The sequence below is a fragment of the Oncorhynchus nerka genome, linkage group LG7, assembly GCF_034236695.1.
Source record: "Oncorhynchus nerka isolate Pitt River linkage group LG7, Oner_Uvic_2.0, whole genome shotgun sequence".
Classification (NCBI taxonomy): Eukaryota; Metazoa; Chordata; class Actinopteri; order Salmoniformes; family Salmonidae; genus Oncorhynchus; species Oncorhynchus nerka.
The window spans coordinates 18,518,155-18,542,592 of NC_088402.1; the positions used below are offsets into that span (position 1 = coordinate 18,518,155).

The window sequence follows — 24,438 nt, forward strand, 5'->3', positions numbered from 1 at the left end:
AGCCTAGTAATTTGGTACTTGTCAATGAAGTTGCACGTTTGTGAATTTCATCTACCCCAAACTACACTTTTACACTGGATACATAATCTGAATTAATGTACTAAGCCCAGCCAGACTGTATTTGAAAGAAACCTGCTTGCTTGTTGTCGCCAATTCGCTAGGGGCATTTCTCTGGATGACGAGACCTTCCCTCTCTGAACAAAGCATATATATATACCCATGCCGGAAATAGTAAGCGGTTCGCCATATGCAGAAGGTTCTACTATAGGATGGGGGTTTTCGAAAACAAACAAGCAATCTCGCCCCAAGACACCCTAATTCCCCTCTCTACCATTTCGTGTGGACATGGACAAATCTGTATTGTAGACTAAAGCAGGGAACCACCTGAATCTTGTTAGAGAAGATGGATGCCGTCATGTGGTTGGTAGTAAGCGTGTCATTCCCATGTTGACCGGGCCATGGGCCTAAGGAGGACGCATTCTAAACTGTCATTGATTCAATTCAAATGTCTTTCACATGCATAAATTATGTCGCTCGATGTTATAATTTATGAATGGCACCTCCCCCTTCTTCCTCTCCCACCATAATGTTCTCTATAGTATGCCTACCCTACACCCACCGCAGTCTCGCGTGCGCGCAACACTGTTGCCCCTTGCTATATCCGTGCGCGCACTGCTGTTTTACTACTTCGACCAGCGACCAATGGGAAGCGAGGTTTTGCAGAGAAAGGCACACAAATGTGATTCTAGTAAAAGATACACTGGGTTCTCACAGAATATCTTAACTCACATAGCTCGCCAGGTTTTTCCCCCCAACACCAATCCACCCTTCCCCTCATTTTCTCTCGACTACGGTCCCCACCCCAGATTCCCGTGACATATTCCCAATCCAACACTTAATTGAGCAACTTGGATTCCTCACGTGCGGGGTTGATTTGTAGTTTGAACACGTGGCTCATTCAAAAAAGCCGGAATATCCTAGTTTTTTTCCTTCCCCTTCTTCATATTGGTTTTATTCAGAGGCGGGCACGAGCCTTAACGTGTGTGAATTTATCTGTCTCTTTGCCAAGGGGTTTGGAGGAAGACAAAAAAGTCGTGTCCTTTTTCACTCAGTCAGCTATCGTTTTGGAGAAACTGAATAAATAATTAAGATATTTTTTTTTTGCGCGATAAAGAGGCGAGTAAGCGCAAACGCGACGAGGTTGCCCGTCAAATATATCTGTGGCTTCAACGACTGGGGGAAGCACGCCACTGCCACTCCGTTGAGTAGTAAGGCGATTTTGGCGAATCCAAACCCGATAGAGCAAATCACGATTTCCTTCTGCGTAAAGATTGTCAATTTCAGCGCAGACCATGAATAAGCTGTACATTGGAAACGTGAGTGAAGAGGCGAGTGCCGAGGACTTGGAAACTATCTTTGAGCAGTGGAAGATACCGCACAGTGGTCCGTTTCTCATCAAAACTGGTTATGCGTTCGTGGATTGCCCCGATGAAAAGATAGCGATGATGGCCATCGACATTCTTTCAGGTGAGACAATAAAAAAGGCGTTCGAACGGTGCTTTATTGCGGAAATGGCTACGGGTTTACTTTAACCGCTGTAGATGGATGCATGGAGCCCAATAGGGTGGGGGTGTATCTATCCAAGCTTGTCTCCTTGCCTCACGCTTGGCTCCTGACACCGTAGAAGGATAGTCCATGCCTTTAATAAATTCAAAGTGTGAATTGTATATTGTACAAAAACGTTGAAGTAACTTGTTTGAGTGAAGGAAGGAAGAAACGCCTGTCCAGGGTAACGCCATTCAGAGCAACGGGGCACACAGGCAGTGGTCGCACATTGCAGGCTTGTGTCTAACATGGATCACTTCGATTAAATGTAACTCTGTATTGTTACTTTTGTTGCCGCCTTTGAGTTTGTACTCTCTTCGTGGACCAACAAAGTCTTAATGGAAGTATGGCCTAACTTGTTAAATTATAGCACACAGTGCATGTGCCCTATGCTGACACACCAGGTGGCTTAATTGTGTATTGGTCAAATGTAGGCCAACGAAATGCAAGACTAATGCAAACGACTTTTTATTTACAATTTAGAAACGACAACAAATGTACGCAATGTGGGATAAACAGTGGCATTTAGCAGGCCACAATCTAGAAATAAAAAATTACGATTTTACGAAATATCCTCGTATTGAGCTCAGGTGTCGGATACTTGTCATCGATACTATATTTAGCCTTTTAGAATAGACATTCACGTTACGTTTGGTGAAACTTAGTGAAAATAAAGTAATTTCTGTCATTTGAATGGTCACACAATTGTGCTTCCGATTGAAATGAACGTTATTTCGTGCCAGGCCTTTTTGGTCATAAACTACAGTTGAGGCCTACTTTTGGCTGTCTATGAGAACAGTTGAAGAGAACTTAACTAATTGTGAACTAAAATTTGCATTTATTCTCCTCCCTATAGGTAAAGTTGAACTACATGGAAAACTCCTAGAAGTGGAGCACTCGGTCCCTAAACGTCAAAGGTAAATTCTGATTATAAACTCATTTATTGTCCAACTGATCCATTTACGCTATAAGGGGCTGCTGCTGTCCTCAGCCAAATTGTACATATCTCCATCGACACTTCTGGAAAAATGTTATTTTTGTAACGTTATTTGATTGAAGTGGTCTGATTGTCTCTTGTAGTCAGTGTGTTTGGGGCGTCAGCAGGAAGGGACGGAATGTTTGTTCATTTGGGGCAAGCAGAAATTCATAGGGTGTGTGTAGAGGTCGAATTATACGGGCATGAAGGATCTCATACCGTTAAGCCTATGGCGACCTAAAATATGCGAATTGTTAAAAAAAAAAAAAAGTACCTTTTATTTTAGAAACCATTCCCATCTGTGGAAGTAGTTAGCCTATATAGTGCAAATCTCCAAGTGTTTAACACTTGCAAACTGTAGGGCTATTTTAAGCAGCAATAGCATTCTGGGCCTGCTTAGGTGTGTGTACATGTATGAATGTGTGTGTTGAGGCGTAGGCCCTCTGAAGTCGTCCATTTGAGAAGGATCTGACCGTGATTCTCCCTTGCTGCCCCATGCTTCTGCTCTCCTCGCTCATTGTGATGGTGCACGAGATGGACTCGGAAAACCCCCGGTCTGCTAAAGACCATGTAGCTCCGTGTAGGCTACAGTCAACAGGATTAAACTATGCTGAGTTATAGCCTTTAGTCTGGGGCGATATTGATCCTCATTTACGTGGAAGAGGGACAAAAAAATGTAACAATTTGGCGTGGCATGTAGGATACCCGCCACATGAAACATTTAGTCCTTTATTAAACCTTTCTTGGATTTTAATTGCTGTCATTGAAATGAGTAATTATTGAAATCATTTGAGGATTTGGAGGAAGAGGATTTAGAGCCGAAATGCACTTTAATGTGTTTAGATGTGCATTTGAATGATTTAAATAATTTGAGCTAAAAGCAGTGGATAAAGGCTACTGTTATGTTTGGCTACTGCTATGTTTGTAAGGAATTAGAAACAAGCATCTGGTCAACTTTTAAAAATGTATATTGAAGTCAAGTTGAACCTAATTATGATTTGTGTAATTGCCGATGCCACCATTTAGGCCTACTAAATCGAATAATCTGTTTTTATTGACATTCTGCACAAAATGGTGATAACATATTTCAAATATAGAATTATTATAGTGGACATATTTATTTGCATGCTTTGAAATGTCCATGCATTGAATTGTCGAGGTTAAGGCCAAAATGAACTTCCCCCTAAATGCGTTTACTGCTTTTAGCTCGTTCATTATTGGGATGGAATCATTAACCCATTTAAAAAGAAAAGCCAAATCACTCTGGTCAATTTGTTGACCTTTCCCCTCCCAAAATGCTAGATATTTTTTGCTAAATAATTCGTCTTTGACGTGTACAGACACTGGCGATTTGTAGTGGTAGGCCTTTATAGTAGGTAGGCCTTTTAACTGACTTGCCTAGCTAAATAAAATAATAAAATATATGTAGTGAAGTGTAAGCCTGGTGCTTTTTGGCCTCCACCTACAGAAAAAGGAGAGAAAAAAGATTAAGTCCCCCCTTTGCCACAGGAAAGGTTATAGGAGCGACTGGGAACAGTATCCTGCCCATCACGCACACACACACTGAGGTGTGCACTTGGGCCCCTCTGCATTCCAGCCCGCTGAGTGTCAGCTGGAGGCTCGGCCAATCACCACAACTTAACCTTTGAACTTGTGGGAAGGGGAAGTGCGAGCAAGAAGGCAGAGGCTCCTGGTGTCCTCCAGTGTTCCAGGGTGGGACTGTAGACATTAAAACCAGTAGATGGTGATAGCGCTGATGTCATCCACTTATTCCTGTGGAAAACTCCCAATGGCACGTGAAGCCGGAACTATTTGAATTTCAAACCCGCCATATTGCTGAATGGCACCCAAAAAATATTTAAGGATTATGGTGAAAGTGGCCTTTACTAGCAAAGGATCGTGGTCAATATAATCATTTTCATCCTGCCTGAGAGAGTCAACCTTAATGTCGAAGGTAGAGGTATTCAAGTCTTGCTCTACGAGGTCCAGAGCCTGCTGGTTTTCTGTTCTACCTGATAATTAATTGCACCCACTTGGTGTCCCAGATCTAAATCAGTGCTCAATTAGAGAGAGGGGGGGGGGGGGTAGTGGAACTAGCTTTGAGGTCCAGAGTTGATGAGGGCATGAGCTTCATTGTAACCTGCCGTCCCGTGATTGGTCTGTTAGCACGTGGTCATGTATGACTACAAATGTAGTAGTCAGGATGGATCACTATTTAATTAAGTATCTTGATGTATCTCAAACTTTTAAAGGATTCACCACTGGAATGGAACTTGATCCTTATCAACAAAGTTTAGAGCCCTAAACGTCTCTCTATAAATTGTTTAGCCGTTCTGGGGATTGTAATTTACATATGCTTTCTAGGGCAAACAAGGGGCCTCATAACTGTTGCGGAAATTTCACACTATTTATGGCCGCCCTTTCTGAAAAGACAAAAATATCTAAAGATTTACAAACTTGGCGCACGCCATACATACGAATGTTTCCCATTTATGAATCAGAATGTCCTGAAATTCTGCGAACAAACAAGCATTACTACTCCACCTGAAAAATGCCCATTATTCACCTTTTTATGGTGACAACAATAAACCCTATTTTCTACAAACTTTGGAAGTATTGGAATTGGGCCGAGGCAGTTTTCTGAAGGAAATGGCAATGGCGAACTTGATCAAAGGTCTTTGGTGGTTTGATAGCCATGACATTTGCTGCAGGCCAAGGCTACCTGACAGACAACGTTATTGAAAGACAAACACAATTGCAAATTGCTGTGGACCTGTAAACAGGCGTTTTGTATTTACTTTTTATTTAACCTATACGCTTCCCTGCCCACAATGTCTATTTAGTGGTAGCCATACGCACTTCAATACAGAAGATGAGCTGTTCACCTGTTAAATTCTACTATTTGTTATAAACTACGCTCCCTACCTTTTTCATAGAGCAAAATACTTCAAAATAGCTTGTCTACTGGGGCCCAATTAATTTGTTGTAGGATACCTCGGGAATATGAACCTATCAAGGCCAGAAAGGTGAGGAATTTATTTTGCAAAGGTTATGAAAATATATTATGTTTACAAATAAAATATTGTCTACACACGAAATTTGAAGTGACAGTGTTGAGACGTATGGAAGTAGCCTATACTGCCCTACCATGCAAAAAGGCAGTAACTGCTTGGTTACCTTGGTTTTACAGTAACTGCTAACATGACCCCCATTTTCTCCAAAACACAATACAATAGAGGCAGGATACTAGTCCACATGATTAAGCATGTAGTCATTTTTGCAACAATAAATAACACATTTCTGACCAAATTAGCAGTTACTGCCTTTTTGTGTGATAGGGCAGTGTAATCGTCCATTCTACTGCTAAACTAAGCTCCTGACCAGACAGCATAGAGCAAAGTACTTGAAATAGTAGTAAATAAATAAGCTATCAAGTGTCCTATTAAACGAAATATCAGAAGAATGGTATTGTAACTTGTTGTAGGCATATAGGCTACCTGGTGAGTATGAAAACATCACAGAAAAGGTTAAAAAAAATCAGCAATTGAATTAAAGTTTATTTAACCTTATATAACCAGGCAGGTCTGTTAAGAACAAATTCTTATTTACAATGGCTGCCTACCCTGGCCGAACCCTAACCTGGACCAATTGTGCGCCGCCCTATGGGACTCCGAATCACGGCCGCTTGTGTTAACAGCTTGGAATCGTAGTAACGCCTCTAGCACTGAGATACAATGTCTTATACCGCTGTGCCACTCTGGAGCCCTGAATTATCATGGAAATAATATCATTAATATAGCCTAGCAAAATAGATACCGATCTCTAAATATTTTAGAATGCCAAGATAGATCAATTTAGTCTTTCTTCTCACTAACGACTAACAATTGCATATTGTTATTTTTATTTTATTTTACCTTTATTTAACCAGGCAAGTCAGTTAAGAACACATTCTTATTTTCAATGACGGCCTGGGAACGGTGGGTTAACTGCCTGTTCAGGGGCAGAACGACAGATTTGTACCTTGTCAGCTCGGGGGTTTGAACTCACAACCTTCCGGTTACTAGTCCAACGCTCTAACCACTAGGCTACCTGTTATGAACAAACGTGTCCATTTTATCCGCCATTTTATCAAAATACTTGGCTGCTTGCAATGCAATAGTTCCACCACTAGAAACTGTGTACACACGGTCTAAAGTTTGTGGGAAGCTGAGCACAATCTCACTTCAAGTTAATTAAAAAAAAAAAAGTAAATAGCAACTTTAGCGTGTGAACTAGAGCACCCATGTTTAGGGTCATATTTTGTACATACACATGGTTTCTAAATGAGGTCCAAGGGCTTTTGGCACCGCTAGGTTGCTACGCATTAGCCGACCAGCAGAGCTCGTGACTCCACACTCCAGACCAAACACTGGGGGCCTGGGTGGGATAGGCACATCGAGGTGTGTATGTGGCGGGAGGGGTGCATGCAGGTTGTTGGGGTGGGTGGGCTAAGTTTTGGTGCCATTTGCCTTAGTCCTACTCCAACGTGACATTTTCCATAGTCATTGTTGGTCTTTGGCCTACACATTGTAATCGCTGTAGCTTGATCATGAGGGGTTACAGGAGTTAAATGTAGTAATGCAATAAGTTAAGGTCGTTTTGGGCCCAGCGGTCAACCACCGACATTTAGGCTGTAGGTGTATTTTGGCTCCTTATAGTTCCTCACTAATTTGTTTATTTCATGTTAACTCTCATGCTCTATTAGCTGTATTAGTCAGTTTGTAGGACACACACAGACCCTATAACATGTTACACTGTGACCTGATTAAAGCTATATTCATTAGTTTGAGGAGAACGCTGAAATAAAATATAACTTCCATCTGTTAAAAAAAATAAAGAATTGCATGATTTGAGAGGTGTCCCGTGTGTGAGGCATTCAGGCAGGTCCAGGGGCGAGTAGGAAGCTGCTGTGGAAGTGTTGATGAATCAGTGTTATTGAATGTCAGTAATGTAAAATTCCACAACTCGTACCAGTCTGCCTTGTGAAGATGGTTCAACTTTAACCTAGTTTAGTATTAGTCTAGGTCCTTTAAAAAAATATTTTTATACCAGACAACAAATCTGAAGTTGTATTGGCACAGTAACTTACTCACACGTTCTAAAACTGCACATGTAGATAAAATATTATCAATATTCTCATCAAATGGCGAAGGGCGTAGGTCATTAAATCCTAACCATCGTCATTTAAGCCAAAAAAATACACCCATTGCCCTATTCATTTAACCAACAGACAAAAAAATTGTAAGTCGTAAAAGCAAAGCCCACTTCCATGGTCATTCTAACCCAGTAACTGCGGCTTTGTGAGGAGTAGTAGCTCCCAGCTCTTATTAAAGAATTTGGGGTCAGGAGGTCACTGTGGGGCCCAACCTGCAAAGAAGGGATTTTGGATAGAAGCGCGGGGGTGCCTGAAATTCTCTATGGCCACTTGTCCCATCTAGCTAGTGGGACTAAAGGTCCCTCAACTCACTCATGCTTATCATGGAGCAAGAGACACTGTGATAGTGTGGAGTTTTATGCTACAGAACCATTGCATACCATGCTGCAGGGAAGTACAATTTTTAGCTATTTATGCGTGCAAATTATCAGATTTAATTTAGAAATATTCCAATTCTAGCTCAAACCAATTTAGCATTTTTTTTTGCTTTACATTTTTGCTTTTCTTTTTACTGCAGAATGGACACTTGTTGTGAAGTGGAATGGCCCATGTAAGAGAAGTGGAATGGCCCATGTAAGAGAAGTGGAATGGCCCATGTAAGAGTGCAGTGGAATGGCCCATGTAAGAGTGCAGTGGAATGGCCCATGTGAGAGTGCAGCGGAATGGCCCATGTGAGAGTGCAGCGGAATGGCCCATGTGAGAGTGCAGCGGAATGGCCCATGTGAGAGTGCAGCGGAATGGCCCATGTGAGAGTGCAGCGGAATGGCCCATGTGAGAGTGCAGCGGAATGGCCCATGTGAGAGTGCAGCGGAATGGCCCATGTGAGAGTGCAGCGGAATGGCCCATGTGAGAGTGCAGCGGAATGGCCCATGTGAGAGTGCAGCGGAAAGTGAGCAGTTTTTTGAGATCAGTCATTCAGAACGCCTGCATACTGAATAGTCAATGAGTGTGGATGGATGGGCGTTGAGCACAGACCTGGGTGTGTTTTTGTGTTTCCTGACATGGATGGGTTTTTATAGTGTGGGTGCCGGTGTTTCTGTTGTATTGTTTGTATGATAAGATGGATGGTGGGGGAGGGGTAGTGACATGGATGATCATGGTAGTGAGAAACGGGGCTGGATGTGGTGAAGTCTGATGTTGCTCGACATGGGATTCCTCCTATGGGTTTTACACACACACACACACTGCATCACAACTCAGCCCTCACGGTCCCCACACCCCTCCATGTTTCTGTCAGTGGACTTGTGTCCATGGAAACGCGAGCCCCACCCCTACAGGGCAGAGGGCCCTTGTGTCTGTCTGTCCCCCCCCCAAACCACCCCTTTTTCCAAATCAAAGGCTGGGACTAGGGAATGCACCCCCCCCCCCAATACCCCGGCTGACTTTGTCCGTGTGTGTGGAGCTATAGGTTAATCTGGCTTGAAGTGCTTGGTGCATTTGCACATTTTGCACAGCATTCCCACTGCAATGCAGAGCAACGTGCACACGGAGAAAGGGGTCTGTATCAGCCAGGAATGGCCCAGTAGACCGGAAAGGGCTGCAATTCCTCTCGGACACTTAATGGTATTTTTTTCTACAATTCGCTATTTAGAATATATCTATGTTTATGGTCCAAATAAATGAATACAATTTAATTTGAGGCCCTGTTGGTGTGACAATGCTGAAAGTTCCTCCAGATTGAGTGTGCATGTTAAAGAATGTGTAAATCTTCTTGTGGTACGTGAGGGGGTTGGAAATAAATGAATACTAACGGCAAATGTCATTGAACTTTCCCCTACTAAGTTTTCACTGTGGCCTAGTCCTGCATGCATGGACGCCCACAAACCTTCTAGACTGCAGATGTGGATTTCTGTGCATCACAGTTTTAGTATGCTCCAATGTAAAGCTTGTTTTCTCTCTTCATATAATGAAGTGTGAGCTGGGCTGTGTGGGTGGCGGGCTGAGAAACATCTTTAAGGCTACCAACCAGCCTGTTCGTGGAAACGTTAACATTTGACTCACTCATTGACTTGCACAGCTTAAGACCAGTTGAGTAGGAAAGCATGTTTTCAATTTGAACCAATCATACTTCGATTGTATAGTCTATTAGACTTCTCTACTCTTTTAAACTTAAGTCCGTGAAGAGCAGGAGTGTGATATGACATCCTGAACTTGAGGAACAAATAATACAGATGAAGAATTGCGGCCTGCTCATTGCTGCTCTGCAAAGCTTTAGTCCTGACCCACAAAATACAACATCTCCAATGTATTTTTTGTCAGGTGTCAAAAGGTCTTTTGACATTTCATGGTAAACACACCAAAGTCTTCATTTCCTGGTCAAAACTGTACTTTTAGCCATGATATGGATTTTAGTTTTTTTGGTCCTAGTGGAAATTGTTGTTTTTGGTGTCGTTTGTCTTGACTAGATGTCAGTGGGAGAAGTTTACAGTAAGATTGTAGGGGTTTGGTTTTGGTTAGGAGTGTTGGATAGATGTTGTGGGTGGGTGTACAGTCTGTGTAGAACTGAGTAGGGGTCACAGTCTGCCCTGGAACTCCCAGCTGCATGTACATTGTGTTCCTTTAGTGTGGGAACAGGTGGTGAACTTTAGAGCAGCCTGGACACTATTCCCACGTTTATCTCCGTGGTCGAAACGATCACCTTTTTATGAAACGTGTCACAATTACACCAAATTACATTGTACATTTTTTGTAATTTAGTAGATGCTCTTATCCAGAGCGACTTAGTAGTGAGTGCATACATTTTTCATACTACTTTCCAATACTGGTCCCCCATGAGAATCGAAACCCACAACCCTGGCATTGCAAGCGCCATGCTGTACCACCTGAACTGTTTAAATCCAGACTCGTTACAATTCACTACTCCAACCAAGCATCTGTATGACCTCTAAACTATTTGTGTCCTTGGTATTCACAAAGTTTTCATCGACCAAACGTTTTCAAAATGTGGTTTGGAGTTTGAAATGCAGGACATTCTGAATACTAACAGTAATTGGTAGGAAAGTCTGTTCTGCGCCACTGTGCTCCTGTTGACTGTGATGTGAGCACTCCTTCGTTCTGAATCCCCATCTGTTCTCTGCTTTGACACAGCTAGTGGAGGTTCCCTCTTTCCTGGGCTTGGCATCCCTCCCTTTTCTGCGCTCACACTCCTCCTCTGCCTTTCTCCTTTTTGCTCCTCTCTCATCCATACCCCTCCCCTCCTTTCTTCCTGTCTCTCTTCCTTCCTCCCTCCTTACCTGTCCTCCCTCCATCTCCTTGCTATGCTCTCCTCCCCCCTACCTCTCCTCCCTCCATCTCCTTGCCATGCTCTCCTCCCTCCCTACCTCTCCTCCCTCCCTTTCTCCCACCCGATGCTTCTCATTATCAGCTGGTTTGAACAGTTTCTCCACACGATCAAGCTACCAGTCCAACAATGTAACAGCCTCTCTCTCCTTCCCTCCCTCCCGCTCTCCATCCATTCCTCCCTCCTCTGGTGCACACCCGCTGGGCTTGAGGGGGGTATTAAAACATTAGTCATGTCCACAGCTTGTGCACCTCTCCCCTCTTACAGAGCACAGAATGCTGCAAGGAGGCACCTACTAACGTTCTGTTTTATTACTTTATTTTTTTGAACCGGTCAATTTGTCCTTTAGCCCAACGAACCCCTAATGCTGACTTTTGCATCCACTCATTTATTCCCTCTTCCCTTCTCTACCCCTCTCTTTCCTTTTAGGAGCTGTAAGCTGCAGATCAGGAACATCCCGCCTCATCTGCAGTGGGAGGTAAGTGTTAATTGGTCCATTGGTAAAGCTTTGGATCTAACGAGCTATACTCGGTCCCGTTCAATGGGAACTAACGTTTAAAAAATATTTTGAAACAGGATGTGAATGTAAGCCTTTTTATTGGGTGTTAATGAGTCCACTGACGAGGTTCTTTGCCATCTTTGCGTTCCATTTTGGTTTTGGATCCACTCATTAGTTCTTTAGAACAGAGGCTAGTCTTGCAGGTCGCCATTTTCTTCTGGCTGTCTCATTATGGTACTTTTATATTTAGGCTCACGCACCAAAGGGCACCCTATTCCGTATGTAGTGTGCTACTTTAGACCAGGTCCCATAGGGTCACTATGAAAGGAATCTGTTGTGTTTTGGTACTTCATTTACTTTTTTAGTACAGGTAGTAATTTAGCAGTTGATTTTGTAAGAATATTTCATCCAGAAAAACTTGATATGGAGGTGAGTACCAGCATAAAGCAAGCATAGGACAGTCTTTTTCAAGCTATTGTTGGTGGTAATGACAGTATCATATTTCAAATGTGCCTACATTACCTCATCTATTTCATTGCTGCAGACTTGTTGGTTGTTGTGCTCATGCCGTGTGTGTGTGTGTGTGTGATCAATGGAGCTGTGATAGTCTGTGTAACAGTGGAGGATTACCTTTTAGGCGAGTGACCTACTAATGAACTGCAGGGGTACAGTAAGGTGCGTTGTGCAACAAGAGTGTGACACGCATGACGTGTGTGTGTGTGCGCATCCCCGGCCTGTGAGAGATCAAACCTTGCTCATGCAGACATGGTCAGATCTCTTGTTATTTCTACACACCACCTACTGCCATTCATTCTCAATTTATCAATTGGATATTGTCCTGCAGTACTGCCTTCAGAAAGGAATTTATACCAGTGGTCGTTTGTCTCAAGATTCAGACTCATTCTCAGTAGGCCTGGGAGATGTACCTTATACCAGTGGTCGTTTGTCTCAAGAATCAGACTCATTCTCAGTAGGCCTGGGAGATGTACCTTATACCAGTGGTCGTTTGTCTCAAGAATCAGACTCATTCTCAGTAGGCCTGGGAGATGTACCTTATACCAGGGTATTACCAGTTACTGACGTTATGATTTTGTACCCCTGCAGCAGGGTATTACCAGTTACTGACGGTATGATTTTGTACCCCTGCAGCAGGGTATTACCAGTTACTGACGGTATGATTTTGTACCCCTGCAGCAGGGTATTACCAGTTACTGACGGTATGATTTTGTACCCCTGCAGCAGGGTATTACCAGTTACTGACGGTATGAATTTGTACCCCTGCAGCAGGGTATTACCAGTTACTGACAGTATGATTGTGTACCCCTGCAGCAGGGTATTACCAGTTACTGACAGTATGATTGTGTACCCCTGCAGCAGGGTATTACCAGTTACTGACGGTATGATTGTGTACCCCTGCAGCAGGGTATTACCAGTTACTGACGGTATGATTGTGTACCCCTGCAGCAGGGTATTACCAGTTACTGACGGTATGATTGTGTACCCCTGCAGCAGGGTATTACCAGTTACTGACGGTATGATTGTGTACCAGTGCAGCAGGGTATTACCAGTTACTGACGGTATGATTGTGTACCAGTGCAGCAGGGTATTACCAGTTACTGACTGTATGATTGTGTACCCCTGCAGCAGGGTTGGGTGCTATGCCACTGCTTAGAACTAGAAGTTAAGCAGAACTATAAGAAATTGAACGTGTCAAATTATATCCAGCGCTAGACTCCAGCTATGCATTTGGTTTGCTAACTTGCTATCGAAGTGCCTAGATGTCAATCTCAAGCTTCTTGTTTACAGCGGAGACATTCAAACCCCTCCTGGATCAAGCTTCCTGGTGTCTAAATTGTTTGTGCACAAAAAAACGTTTATTTAGTTTTTTTTTTATAGTGCCCCTGGTGTGCACTTCTGGTAATACTGTTTATCCCAATATGGTACAGAAACGGTATGAACATTAACGCTCAACCCTAAGTCATCTTCGGTATTGCCCACAGGTTGCTCATTTAGTTCCACTTGTCTAAGATAATCCTGGATCATTTCTGCTCGCTGTCTAAAGAGAATGGACTGGGTCTGTATCACAGGAAACATCTACTTTAGAAAAGGGTGTTTCAGGTCTCATTTTGACTAAATAGAAACGAGTTAATGGACAATGTTCTCTTCCATTCTAAACTCGTAGTGCATGGGCCAAAGTGACTGATTTCAGCCTCTCCACCTTTGACGTAACTGTTCTAAATTGACAAAAAGCATTTTGCACTGGTTGGCTTGTCTTGTGCTGTGTAAATGGGTGGTAGTCTATAGCATGTTAGTTAGCTGATGGTTATTTGACCAGAATGGGGGAGGGGGGTTGGAATGGGGGAGGGGGGGTGGAATGGGGGAGGGAGGGACTGAACACAGAACCGTCTTTGACGTAAAGGAGACCTTGTATCTTATCAGGGAGATAACATGGTGCCTCAGTACACAGCCATGCAGGCAAAGAGCTGGCTTGTTCGCTAGGATAGCTCGTGGTTGGCGGGTGGGCCTGCTCTGTGTTGCCTCCATGTGCTATGGACAGACACTCACAGAATGTGTAGCATTACTCCTGTCCCACCCCTCCCCCAACCCAACCACCGCTTCCCCCAACCCAACCACCGCTTCCTGCAGGAATGCACTCCACCCTTTCCTGAATGGCCTGGATTCTCATTGGCTGAGCCCTGGAGACTGGCAGACGTGGAAGCCAGTGAATATGCAGGTGCTCTTCACCACAGGGAATGTAGGATCAGTGCTGGAACAGCCAATGGGACGTCTTTGAGATAGTACAGGGGCGGGAGGGAAGGGGATTGGTGGTTTGGGAGAAAGGGGGCTGGGAGCGACTCTGATTGGTCAGAAAGGGGGGTTGTGAGTGCTCGGGTGTGGCTTTCAGTAAGCCTGGGCATGATTGGAGGTCCTCTCCCTGTAGGCTGTGTTTGGACTCCTGTCCCTCGCTCTCTCCCACCTTCTCATCCATGACTACACTTGAAGAGGAACATTAGATTTAGCTAGTTGAAGTTTTCCAGATTGGTTTGGCTCCGACAGATTTTTGGTGTCTTTCTCTATGGACTCACAAGTGGATAAAGATCAGTTCAGCTTGATAATGTGGGGAAATTAAAGATCACGAATTTAGAAAGATCTCTCTCCTGTTTGACTCGTACAGCCTGGTTGATAGGTGGTGTTGAAGGGCCAGTTGGATCACAGGGCTGATGACAACCTTCTTGCCTTTGTGCTGCTGTTTGTGCCCAATGTTTGTACCATGTTCTGTGATGCTATGGTGTGTTGATACCATGCTATGTTGTCTTGGGTATCCCTGGGGGGGGGGGGGGGGGTGTGTGTGTGTGTGCGCGCGCTCGCTCATATTTGTATTTTTAATCTCATCCCCCTTCCTGCAGGAGGCTGTCATTGTAAAGAAGAGTTTGCTCTTAACTAACTTGCCTAGTTAAATAAGAAAAGACATCTAGCTAGATGTACTCGGGCTTATTTGAAATGAGCTCGCTTCAGCATCACATTCCAGCTCAAGCTTCATCCATGTTACGATGGTAGATATTGGTTGTGCACCCGTCTCTTCCTGGTGCCTGCTCCATCTGGGCTTGTAACTGCTCCATCTGGGCTTGTAACTGCTCCATCTGGGCTTGTAACTGCTCCATCTGGGCTTGTAACTGCTCCATCTGGGCTTGTAACTGCTCCATCTGGGCTTGTAACTGCGTGTTCACGTCGCACATGGCTAGTCGACCGTCAAACTCCTCAAAGAGATTATGTTGAAACATCAACCCTTGGTCTGTGCCACAACTTCCCAAATCTAAATGAAAAGTTTACCTGCAGATTCAGCAGGATATGTGAAATGGGTTATTAGAAGGGCAGTGTTCCTTATGCATGTCTGTCTTTGGTGTGCTTGTCAGAACAAATGACATGTTTTGGTGTTGAGCTGTTATCAATGCACAAGTCCCTTTTTTGCAAAAGTTTTACTGTACGTTTTAGTTTCAAATGTGTATGTATTTGAACATTCCTATTTTAGCTCATTTTAATGACTAAAATATTTAATCAGTCATCTTCCTCATTTGGTCCGGAGAATGAAGGAATTTGATTGGTCTTCAACTCACTTCTCAAACACTTCATTCAGGGATAACTGGAGTCTAAACCTGAGTTGGCCTACCACGGAGCAGGTTAGTTCTGGAGGATTCGGTGCCATAGAAATGTACCTGGCTAAAAGGTGAGCCACATTGGTGGTACCGATTTATCCCGAGTTAAACTCAATTACCTCGCTAATTCCTCAAACCAGATTCGTAGTATAGGGCTCTGCTGTTATCCACATGGATTTTGGACTGTACATATGTAGTTGTGGTGGAGTAGGGGGTCCGAGGGCACAGTCTGTGAATGTATTGTTTTTAAAAGTCTATAAACAGCCTTTAATTTTGCTGGACCCCAGGAAGCGTACTGGGGATCCATAGAAAATACAAAATATTGATGAATGTGTGGCTTAACTGTAAATGTTTATTATCGTGATTGGCCCATGGGCTTGTCATTGGGATGTGGCTGTAGTATGTTGCCCCTCAACCCTTCGGTCAGTTTTGCATTTCCCCCACTAATAGTTAAATTTAGAATTGGGGGAGGTAAATGTGTACCTAAGGGAAACTTATCCCCAGGGCATGTGTTCCTGATCACCTGCTGGGTGTTTATGAACGTTGGCGTTAACCTGTATAATCTTACAGAATTTAACTAAAATTGCTCTGCTGTTTCCTGTTTTGCACTGAACTGTGCACCCCTGCGATAGACTAACGTCCTGTCCAGGGTCCTGCCCTGTCCAGTGATGCATCAAGCAGCCTCACGCTACAGAAACAGGAGATGGATGGGCCGTTCTCTCACACTAGGCTTACTTACTAAACTGTACTCACTAGAAAGCCAGTTTGAGTCCCCATGACAGTGTGAAAAAGACATTGGTATCTAACTGGAACTCTGGTCTGGTTCTAGTCACATTCTCTCCCCTGTGGTTTTGACTCAGGTTCTGGATGGCATGTTGGCTCAGTACGGCACAGTGGAGAACTGCGAGCAAGGTATACACACACACACACACCATAGCCTTTCTGTATCTGCTGTTTCTAGTAGGTTTTTGTTAAAGTCTGTGACTGTTCAGTTGAAGTGCATGTTTAGTGTATAAACTTGTATTGCCCTGTGGGTGTTAAGTCTGTTCTCCCTCCCTCCACAGTAAATACAGACACAGACACTGCAGTGGTCAACGTTCGATACGGTGCCAAGGACCAGGCCAGACAGTAAGCACACACCTTTCCTTAGTTTAAGACTGCTCTTGTAGAATGCAGAGACTTATTTAGGTAGTTTGCACTTTTCCCAGCACTGCATTTGAATTGATCCCCTTTGATTTGTTAGTGCAGCGCATTCCTCGTCACCCTCCAAAGCAGTCCATTCTAAGTGGCTGCTATAGGAGTAATATGCTGGCTGAGAGAAGCTAGCTCACTGCTGCCCTCTGGTGTGTGTGGCGCCCTGACCATTCCTGATAAAGTGGGCGTGGACGGTGTATGAAAATGAATGGGAACATTTAGTGCAGTTCACAGAACAGTCAGTCCTGGCCTTGAAGAGCAACAGGGGTTTGTTCCACCCCTGCACTAATGCACATGATTATTCTAATGCTTTTATCATCCAGATCTTGTTTCAGTAGTGAGAAAATAAAATTGTCAGTTGACCTTGGAATACATCTGACCTTGCATCAGTAGCCTATCCAGAGGGGTCAAGCAAGTTCCTCCTCTTGTGACTGACAGCTTTATATTATTAGTGCTGTGACAGTAGCTATGTTTATGTTAACTTGGAAACTGGATACTGGACTTCCTGACGGGCCTCCTCCAGGTGGTAAGGGTAGGCAACAACACATCTAACACTCCGTTCCTCAGCACGGGAGCCCCTCAGGGGAACGTGCTTAGTCCCTTCCTGTACTTCCTGTTCACCCACGACTGCATGGCCAAGCACAACTCTTAACAAATAAAGTTTGCTGACGACACAATGGTGGTAGGCCTGATCAACGATGAGACCGCCTATAGGGAGGTCAGACACCTCTCTCTCAACTTGAGCAAGACAAAGGAGATGCTCGTGGACTACAGGAAAGGGGGGGCCCGAATACGCCCCCATTCTCATCAACAGGGCTATAATGGAGCGGGTCGAGTGTTTGATGTTCACCCACAAGCTAACATGGTCCCAAGACAGTTGTGAAGAGGGCACGACAACACAAATCAAATCAAATTTATTTATATAGCCCTTCGTACATCAGCTGATATCTCAAAGTGCTGTACAGAAACCCAGCCTAAAACCCCAAACAGCAAACAATGCAGGTGTAAAAACACCTTTTCCCGCTCAGGAGACTGAAAAGATTTTGCATGGGTCCCCAGATACTTTAAAGGTTCTACAGCTGCACCATCGAGAGCATCCTGACCAGTTGCATCACTGCCTGGTATGGCAACTGCTTTGCATCTGAGAAGATGCTAGAGGGTAGTGCGTACAGCACAGTACATCACTGGGGCCAAGTTTCTTGCCATACAGTAACTATATACAAAGCGGGGGGTTCAATGTAAATAGTCCGGGGGCCATTTGAATAATTGTTCAGCAATCTTATGGCTTGGGTATAGAAGCTGTTAAGGAGTGTTTTGGTCCTAGACTTGGCGCTCAGATAACGCATGCCATGCGGTAGCAGAGAGAACAGTCTATGACTAGGGTGACTTGAGTCTCCACAGAGTACCTATATACAAGTTGGTGTCAGAGGAAGGCCCAAAACATGGTCAAAGACTCAAGTCACCCAAGTTATAGACTGTTCTCTCTGCTACCGCATGGCATGCGTTACCTGAGCGCCAAGTCTAGGACCAAAACGCTCCCTTAACAGCTTCTACACCCAAGCCATAAGATTGCTGAACAGTTATGAAAATGGCCACCGGGCTATTTACATTGAACCCCCCCCCCCCCCTTTGTTTTTACACTGCTGCTAATTGCTGTTTATCTATGCGTAGTCACTTTACCCCTACTTACATGTACAAATTACTTCGACTAACCACATTGACTCAGTACCGGTACCCCCTGTACAGTGCGTTCAAAATTTTCAGACACCCCTTGACTTTATTCACATTTTGCGGAAAATGGATTCAATTGTCCCCCCCCTCATCAATCTACACACAATACCCCATAATGACTAAGCAGAAACAGGTTTTTAGAAATGTTAGCAAATGTATAAAAATAAACTGAAATATTACATTTACTTCAGTATTCATACCCTTTACTCAGTAATTTGTTGAATTTGTTTGGCAGGGATTACAGCCTCGAGTATGATGCTACAAGCTTGGCATACCTGTGTTTGGGCAAGTTTCTCCCATTCTTCTCTATAGATCCTCTCAAGCTCTGTCAGGTTGGATGGGGAGAATCGCTGTACAGCTGTTTTCAGGTATCTACAGAACTGTTCTTTCGCGTTCAAGTACAAGCTCTGGCTGGGCCACTCAAGGACATTCATAGACCTGTCCCGAAGCCACTCATGTGTTGTCTTGGGTATGTGCTTATAGTCATTGTCCTGTTGGAAGGTGAACCTTCACCCAAGTCTGATGTACTGCGTGCTCTGGAGAAGGTTTTCATCAAGGACCTCTCTGTACTTTCCCTCGATCCTTACTAGTCTCCCAGTCCCTGATGCTGAAAAACATCCCGACATCATGATGCTGCCACCATGCTTCAACGTAGGGATGGTGCCAGGTTTCCTCCAGATGTGATGCTTGGCCTTCAGGTCAAACAGTTTAATATTGGTTTCATCAGACCAGAGAAACTTGTTTCTCATGGTCAGTCTTTAGGTGCCTTTTGGCAAACTCCAAGCAGGCTGTCATGTGCCTTTTTACTTAGGACTGGCTTCCATCTGGCCACTCTACCATAAAGGCCTGATTGGTGGAGTGCTGCAGAGATGGTTTTTCTTCTGGAAGGTTCTCCCATCTCCACAGAGGAACTCTGGAGCTCTGTCAGAGTAACCATCAGGTTCTTGGTCACCACCCTGACCAAGGCCCTTCTCCCCTGATTGCTTAGTTTAGCCTGCTGGCCAGCTCTAAGAAGAGGTCTTGGTGGTTTCAAACTTCTTCCATTTAAGGCTCCCGAGTGGCGTCACTATAGACCTAGTTCGATTCCAGTTCGAATTCTGTCGTTCTGCCCCTGAACAAGGCAGTTAACCCACTATTCCTAGGCCGTCCTTGAAAATAAGAATTAACTTAACTGACTTCCCTAGTTAAATAAAGGTACATTTTAAATTGTAAATAAGAATTTGTTCTTTAACTGACTTGCCTAGTTAAATGAAAAAGAATGGAGGCCACTGTGTTCTTGGGATCCTTCAATATTGCAGTCATTTCTTTTGATACCCTTCCCCAGATCTGTGCCTTGACACAATCTTGTCTCGGAGATCCACGGACAATTACATCGACCTCATGGCTTGGTTTTCACTCTGACATGCACTGTCAACTGTGGGAGCTTATATAGACAGGCGTGTGCCTTTCCAAATCATGTCCAATCAATTGAATATACCACAAATGGACTCTAATCGTTGTAGAAACATCTCAAGGATGATCAATGGAAACAGGATGCACCTGAGCTCAATTTCAATTCTCATAGCAGAGGGTCTGAATACTTATGTAAAGTTATTTCTGTTTTTTTTAAACAAAATTTGCCAACATTTCTAAACTCATTTTCACTGTCATTATGGAGTATTGTATGTAGATTGAGAAACAATTTTAGAATAAGGCTGTAGCAAAATGTGAATAAAGTCAAGGTCTGAATACTTTCCGAATGCACTGTACATAGCCTTGTTATTTTTATTTTATTTGTAATTTATGAAAAAAATGTACTTTTATTTAGTAAATATTTTCTTAACTCTATTTCTAGAACTGCTTTGTTGGTTGTAAGTAAGCATTTCACGGTAAGATTGTATTCGGTGCATGTACAGTGGGGCAAAAAAGTATTTAGTCTGCCACCAATTGTGCAAGTTCTCCCACTTAAAAAGATGAGAGGCCTGTAATTTTCCTCATAGGTAAACTTCAACTATGACAGACAAAATGGAGAAAGAAAATCACATTGTAGGACTTTTAATGAATTTATTTGAAAATTATGGTGGAAAATAAGTATTTGGTCACCTACAAACAAGCAACATTTCTGGCTCTCACAGACCTGTAACTTCTTATTTAAGAGGCTCCTCTGTCCTCCACTCGTTACCTGTATTAATGCCACCTGTTTGAACTTATCAGTATAAAAGACACCTGTCCACAACCTCAAACAGTCACACTCCAAACTCCACTATGGCCAAGACCAAAGAGCTGACAAAGGACACCAGAATCAAAATTGTAGACCTGCACCAGGCTGGGAAGACTGAATCTGCAATAGATAAGCAGCTTGGTTTGAAGAAATCAACTGTGGGATCAATTATTAGGAAATGGAAGACCTACAAGACCACTGATAATCTCCCTCGATCTGGGGCTCCACGCAAGATCTCACCCCGTGGGGTCAAAATGATCACAAGAACGGTGAGCAAAAATGCGAGAACCACACAGGGGGACCTAGTGAATGACCTGCAGAGAGCTGGGACCAAAAGTAACAAAGCCTACCATCAGTAACACACTACGCCGCCAGGGACTCAAATCCTGCAGTGCCAGACGTGTCCCCCTGCTTAAGCCAGTACATGTCCAGGCCCGTCTGAAGTTTGCTAGAGAACATTTGGATGATCCAGAAGAAGATTGGGAGAACGTCATATGGTCAGATGAAACCAAAATATAACTTTTTGGTAAACTCAACTCATCGTGTTTGGAGGACAAAGAATGCTGAGTTGCATCCAAAGAACACCATACCTACTGTGAAGCATGGGGGTGGAAACATCATGCTTTGGGGCTGTTTTTCTGCAAAGGGACCAGGACGACTGATCCGTGTAAAGGAAAGAATGAATGGGGCCATGCATCGTGAGATTTTGAGTAAAAACCTCCCATCAGCAAGGGCATTGAAGATGAAACGTGGCTGGGTCTTTCAGCATGACAATGATCCCAAACACACCGCCCGGGCAACGAAGGAGTGGCTTCGTAAGAAGCATTTCAAGGTCCTGGAGTGGCCTAGCCAGTCTCCAGATCTCAACCCCATAGAAAATCTTTGGAGGGAGTTGAAAGTCGTGTTGCCAAGCAACGTGCCCAAAACAGCACTGCTCTAGAGGAGATCTGCATGGAGGAATGGGCCAAAATACCAGCAACAGTGTGTGACAACCTTGTGAAGACTTACAGAAAACGTTTGCCAACAAAGGGTATATAACAAAGTATTGAGAAACTTTTTGTTATTGACCAAATACTTATTTTCCACCATAATTTGCAAATAAATTCATTAAAAATCCTACAATGTGATTTTCTGGATTTTTTTTCTCTTATTTTGTCTGTCATAGTTGAAGTGTACATATGATAAATTACAGGCCTAATCTTTTTAAGTGGGAGAACTTGCACAATTGGTGGCTGACTAAATACTTTTTTTTACCCCACTGTATATGTGGCGCATGTGACAAATAACATTTGTGTGGCTGGCCGGGCGCCTGCAGGCTGACTTTCGTCAGTTGAATGGTGTTTCCTCTGACACATTGGTACGGCTGGCTTCTGGGTTAAGTGGGCGGGTGTTAAGCTGTGCGGTTTGGTGGGTCATGTATCGAAGGAGTTGCAGCGACGAGACAAGATCCTAATTGGATATGGCGTTAAGGGGGGGTAAAAAAACAAAATGTATTTATGCCTAATAAGCCATTGTTAACTTCCCGTCTGGTTATTTAGCCTACAGCTAACATATAGGATATGGATTCCGTACAGAGAAATGATTTGTTTGCAGATGCAACTGGGGCCATAACATGTCCCTCCCCCTACCTTCAAAATGATAGGGCAATTTTATTTGAACAGCACAGTTTCCATCATTTGTCACAATGAACATTCAACAAAATAAGAATTAAACCCCATCGAACGGGTAAAAATTCTCTATTAGAAATGCATTCTATATCTGAAGTTTCCATGACACGTTTTATTTTTTTTGACACTGTTTTTCTCAAATAAACCTGCATCAATGGAAACCTGCCTAGTGACTGACGGCTTTTTCTTTGTGGTTGCCAGGGCGATGGAAAAGCTGAATGGCTTCCTGATGGAGAACTTTGCCCTGAAGGTGTCGTACATCCCTGACGAGACGGCGGCTGCTGCCGCCCCGACCCTGGGAGGGGGTAAGAGGGGCTTTGTCCCCCGTGGCCCTCTGCGATCGGGTTCCCCAGGCCTGGGGGCGCGCCCCAAACTGCAGTCGGACGTCCCTTTGCGCATACTCGTCCCCACACAGTTCGTAGGAGCCATCATCGGCAAGGAAGGAGCCACGATTCGCAATGTCACAAAACAGACACACTCAAAGTAGGACTGCTTCCCTGATCATGTACACATTCATGTACACATTCATGTACACAACATTCTAATGGGGTGCATTCAGCAGGACGCAATGTTGTACATGCACAAAACACCCCTCTCTTACATGTAGAATAAGGAATCATATGGGCTCTTAATGACATTTCTATCTGCTATTTTTGGCTACTGAACATGGCTTTGATTTATATCCATAAATATCATTTTATGAGGCTTGGCAATACAAAGCTCACTCCCACAGAATAAATTACTCACTGAGAAAATTGTAATTTTGGCTCCAACTACCTATTGATGTGAACCTCTCAAGGCATCTCAAGTTAAATGATGGACGTTGACTTTTTCAACCATCTTTAGTGATTCTGTGAGATTGAGCCAGTACGGAGGGTGGACACAGGTATTGAACGACTGTCTCCGGTTGGGAGTAGTACGGGACCAGCCGGTAGTGTAATCGCTAGAATACAGACTGTTTAGAGGGTAACAAAAACGACTCTTCCCTTCTAAATCAGGCTCTCTCTCGTCCCTCTATAGGATCGACATCCACAGAAAGGAGAATGCGGGAGCAGCAGAGAAGCCCATCACGGTCCACTCCACCCCAGAGGGCTGCTCCAATGCCTGCAGGACCATCATGGAGATCATGCAGAAGGAGGCCCTCGACACCAAGTTGTGAGTTCAGCTGGAGAACGCATACATACACACGCACATAACCAGCAGGCCTCCAAAACCATGTTGAGTTCAACTGCCCATGCCTAGTCAGTCATGTTAGGATACCAAACTTCTATTCTTAATTATTATTCTATAACTTGAGCCGTCTTGTCTCGGTGTCTCCTTTATCCACAGTACTGAGGAGATTCCATTGAAGATTCTGGCTCACAACAACTTTGTGGGCCGACTAATCGGGAAGGAAGGACGGAACCTAAAAAAGATTGAAGTGGACACAGAGACCAAGATCACCATCTCCCCGTAAGAAGACCAACATCTCCATACAATCACCCATAAACTCAAATACACAAGCCACAGTTTTCAAACCAAGATTTCTGGGAATGCATTGCGAAGCAGACTGTTTCTGGAGTTCTTAATCTATAGGTTCTTTGCACATACCATCAGAATGACTACTGCAGACAAGATGAGTGTGTCATGACAAGGGTTGCACATTTTGGGCAATATTCAGAGGAAACTTTCCGTGGGATTTAATGGGATTATGTGGGAATTAACGTGAGTATGTGTGAATTAATACCATTTAAATGTAGATGTTTTTTGCATTGGATATATTTCCCATATCGTATGGAGACAAACATAAACCTTTTACCTTATCATAAGTAGACATCATTGCAAATGATTAAACCATTCTAATAGAAAGAGAAATATTTTAGTTATGATTTTAACTTTTAATTAAATGAGTTGACACTTCACATGGGATGATTTCACTGAACAACAAAAGGGAATATT

The 24,438-nt window shown here is 43.7% G+C and overlaps 1 protein-coding gene across 3 annotated transcripts in view; it reads left to right on the forward strand.

The window, feature by feature from the left end:
• Positions 1-766: 766 nt before the first annotated feature.
• Positions 767-24,438, forward strand: part of LOC115115368 (insulin-like growth factor 2 mRNA-binding protein 3) — a 38,228-nt gene continuing 14,556 nt past the window's right edge. The window contains exons 1-8 of one of the 3 annotated variants that reach the window (XM_065020280.1): positions 767-1,527; positions 2,462-2,522; positions 11,485-11,533; positions 16,569-16,620; positions 16,773-16,836; positions 22,702-22,983; positions 23,521-23,655; positions 23,830-23,952. In XM_065020280.1, coding sequence (XP_064876352.1) covers positions 1,353-1,527; positions 2,462-2,522; positions 11,485-11,533; positions 16,569-16,620; positions 16,773-16,836; positions 22,702-22,983; positions 23,521-23,655; positions 23,830-23,952 — 941 coding nt within the window. In that variant the 5' untranslated portion in view covers positions 767-1,352. The remainder of the gene's footprint in view (positions 1,528-2,461; positions 2,523-11,484; positions 11,534-16,568; positions 16,621-16,772; positions 16,837-22,701; positions 22,984-23,520; positions 23,656-23,829; positions 23,953-24,438) is intronic. The other 2 variants (XM_029643860.2, XM_029643861.2) reach the window with 2 other exon arrangements.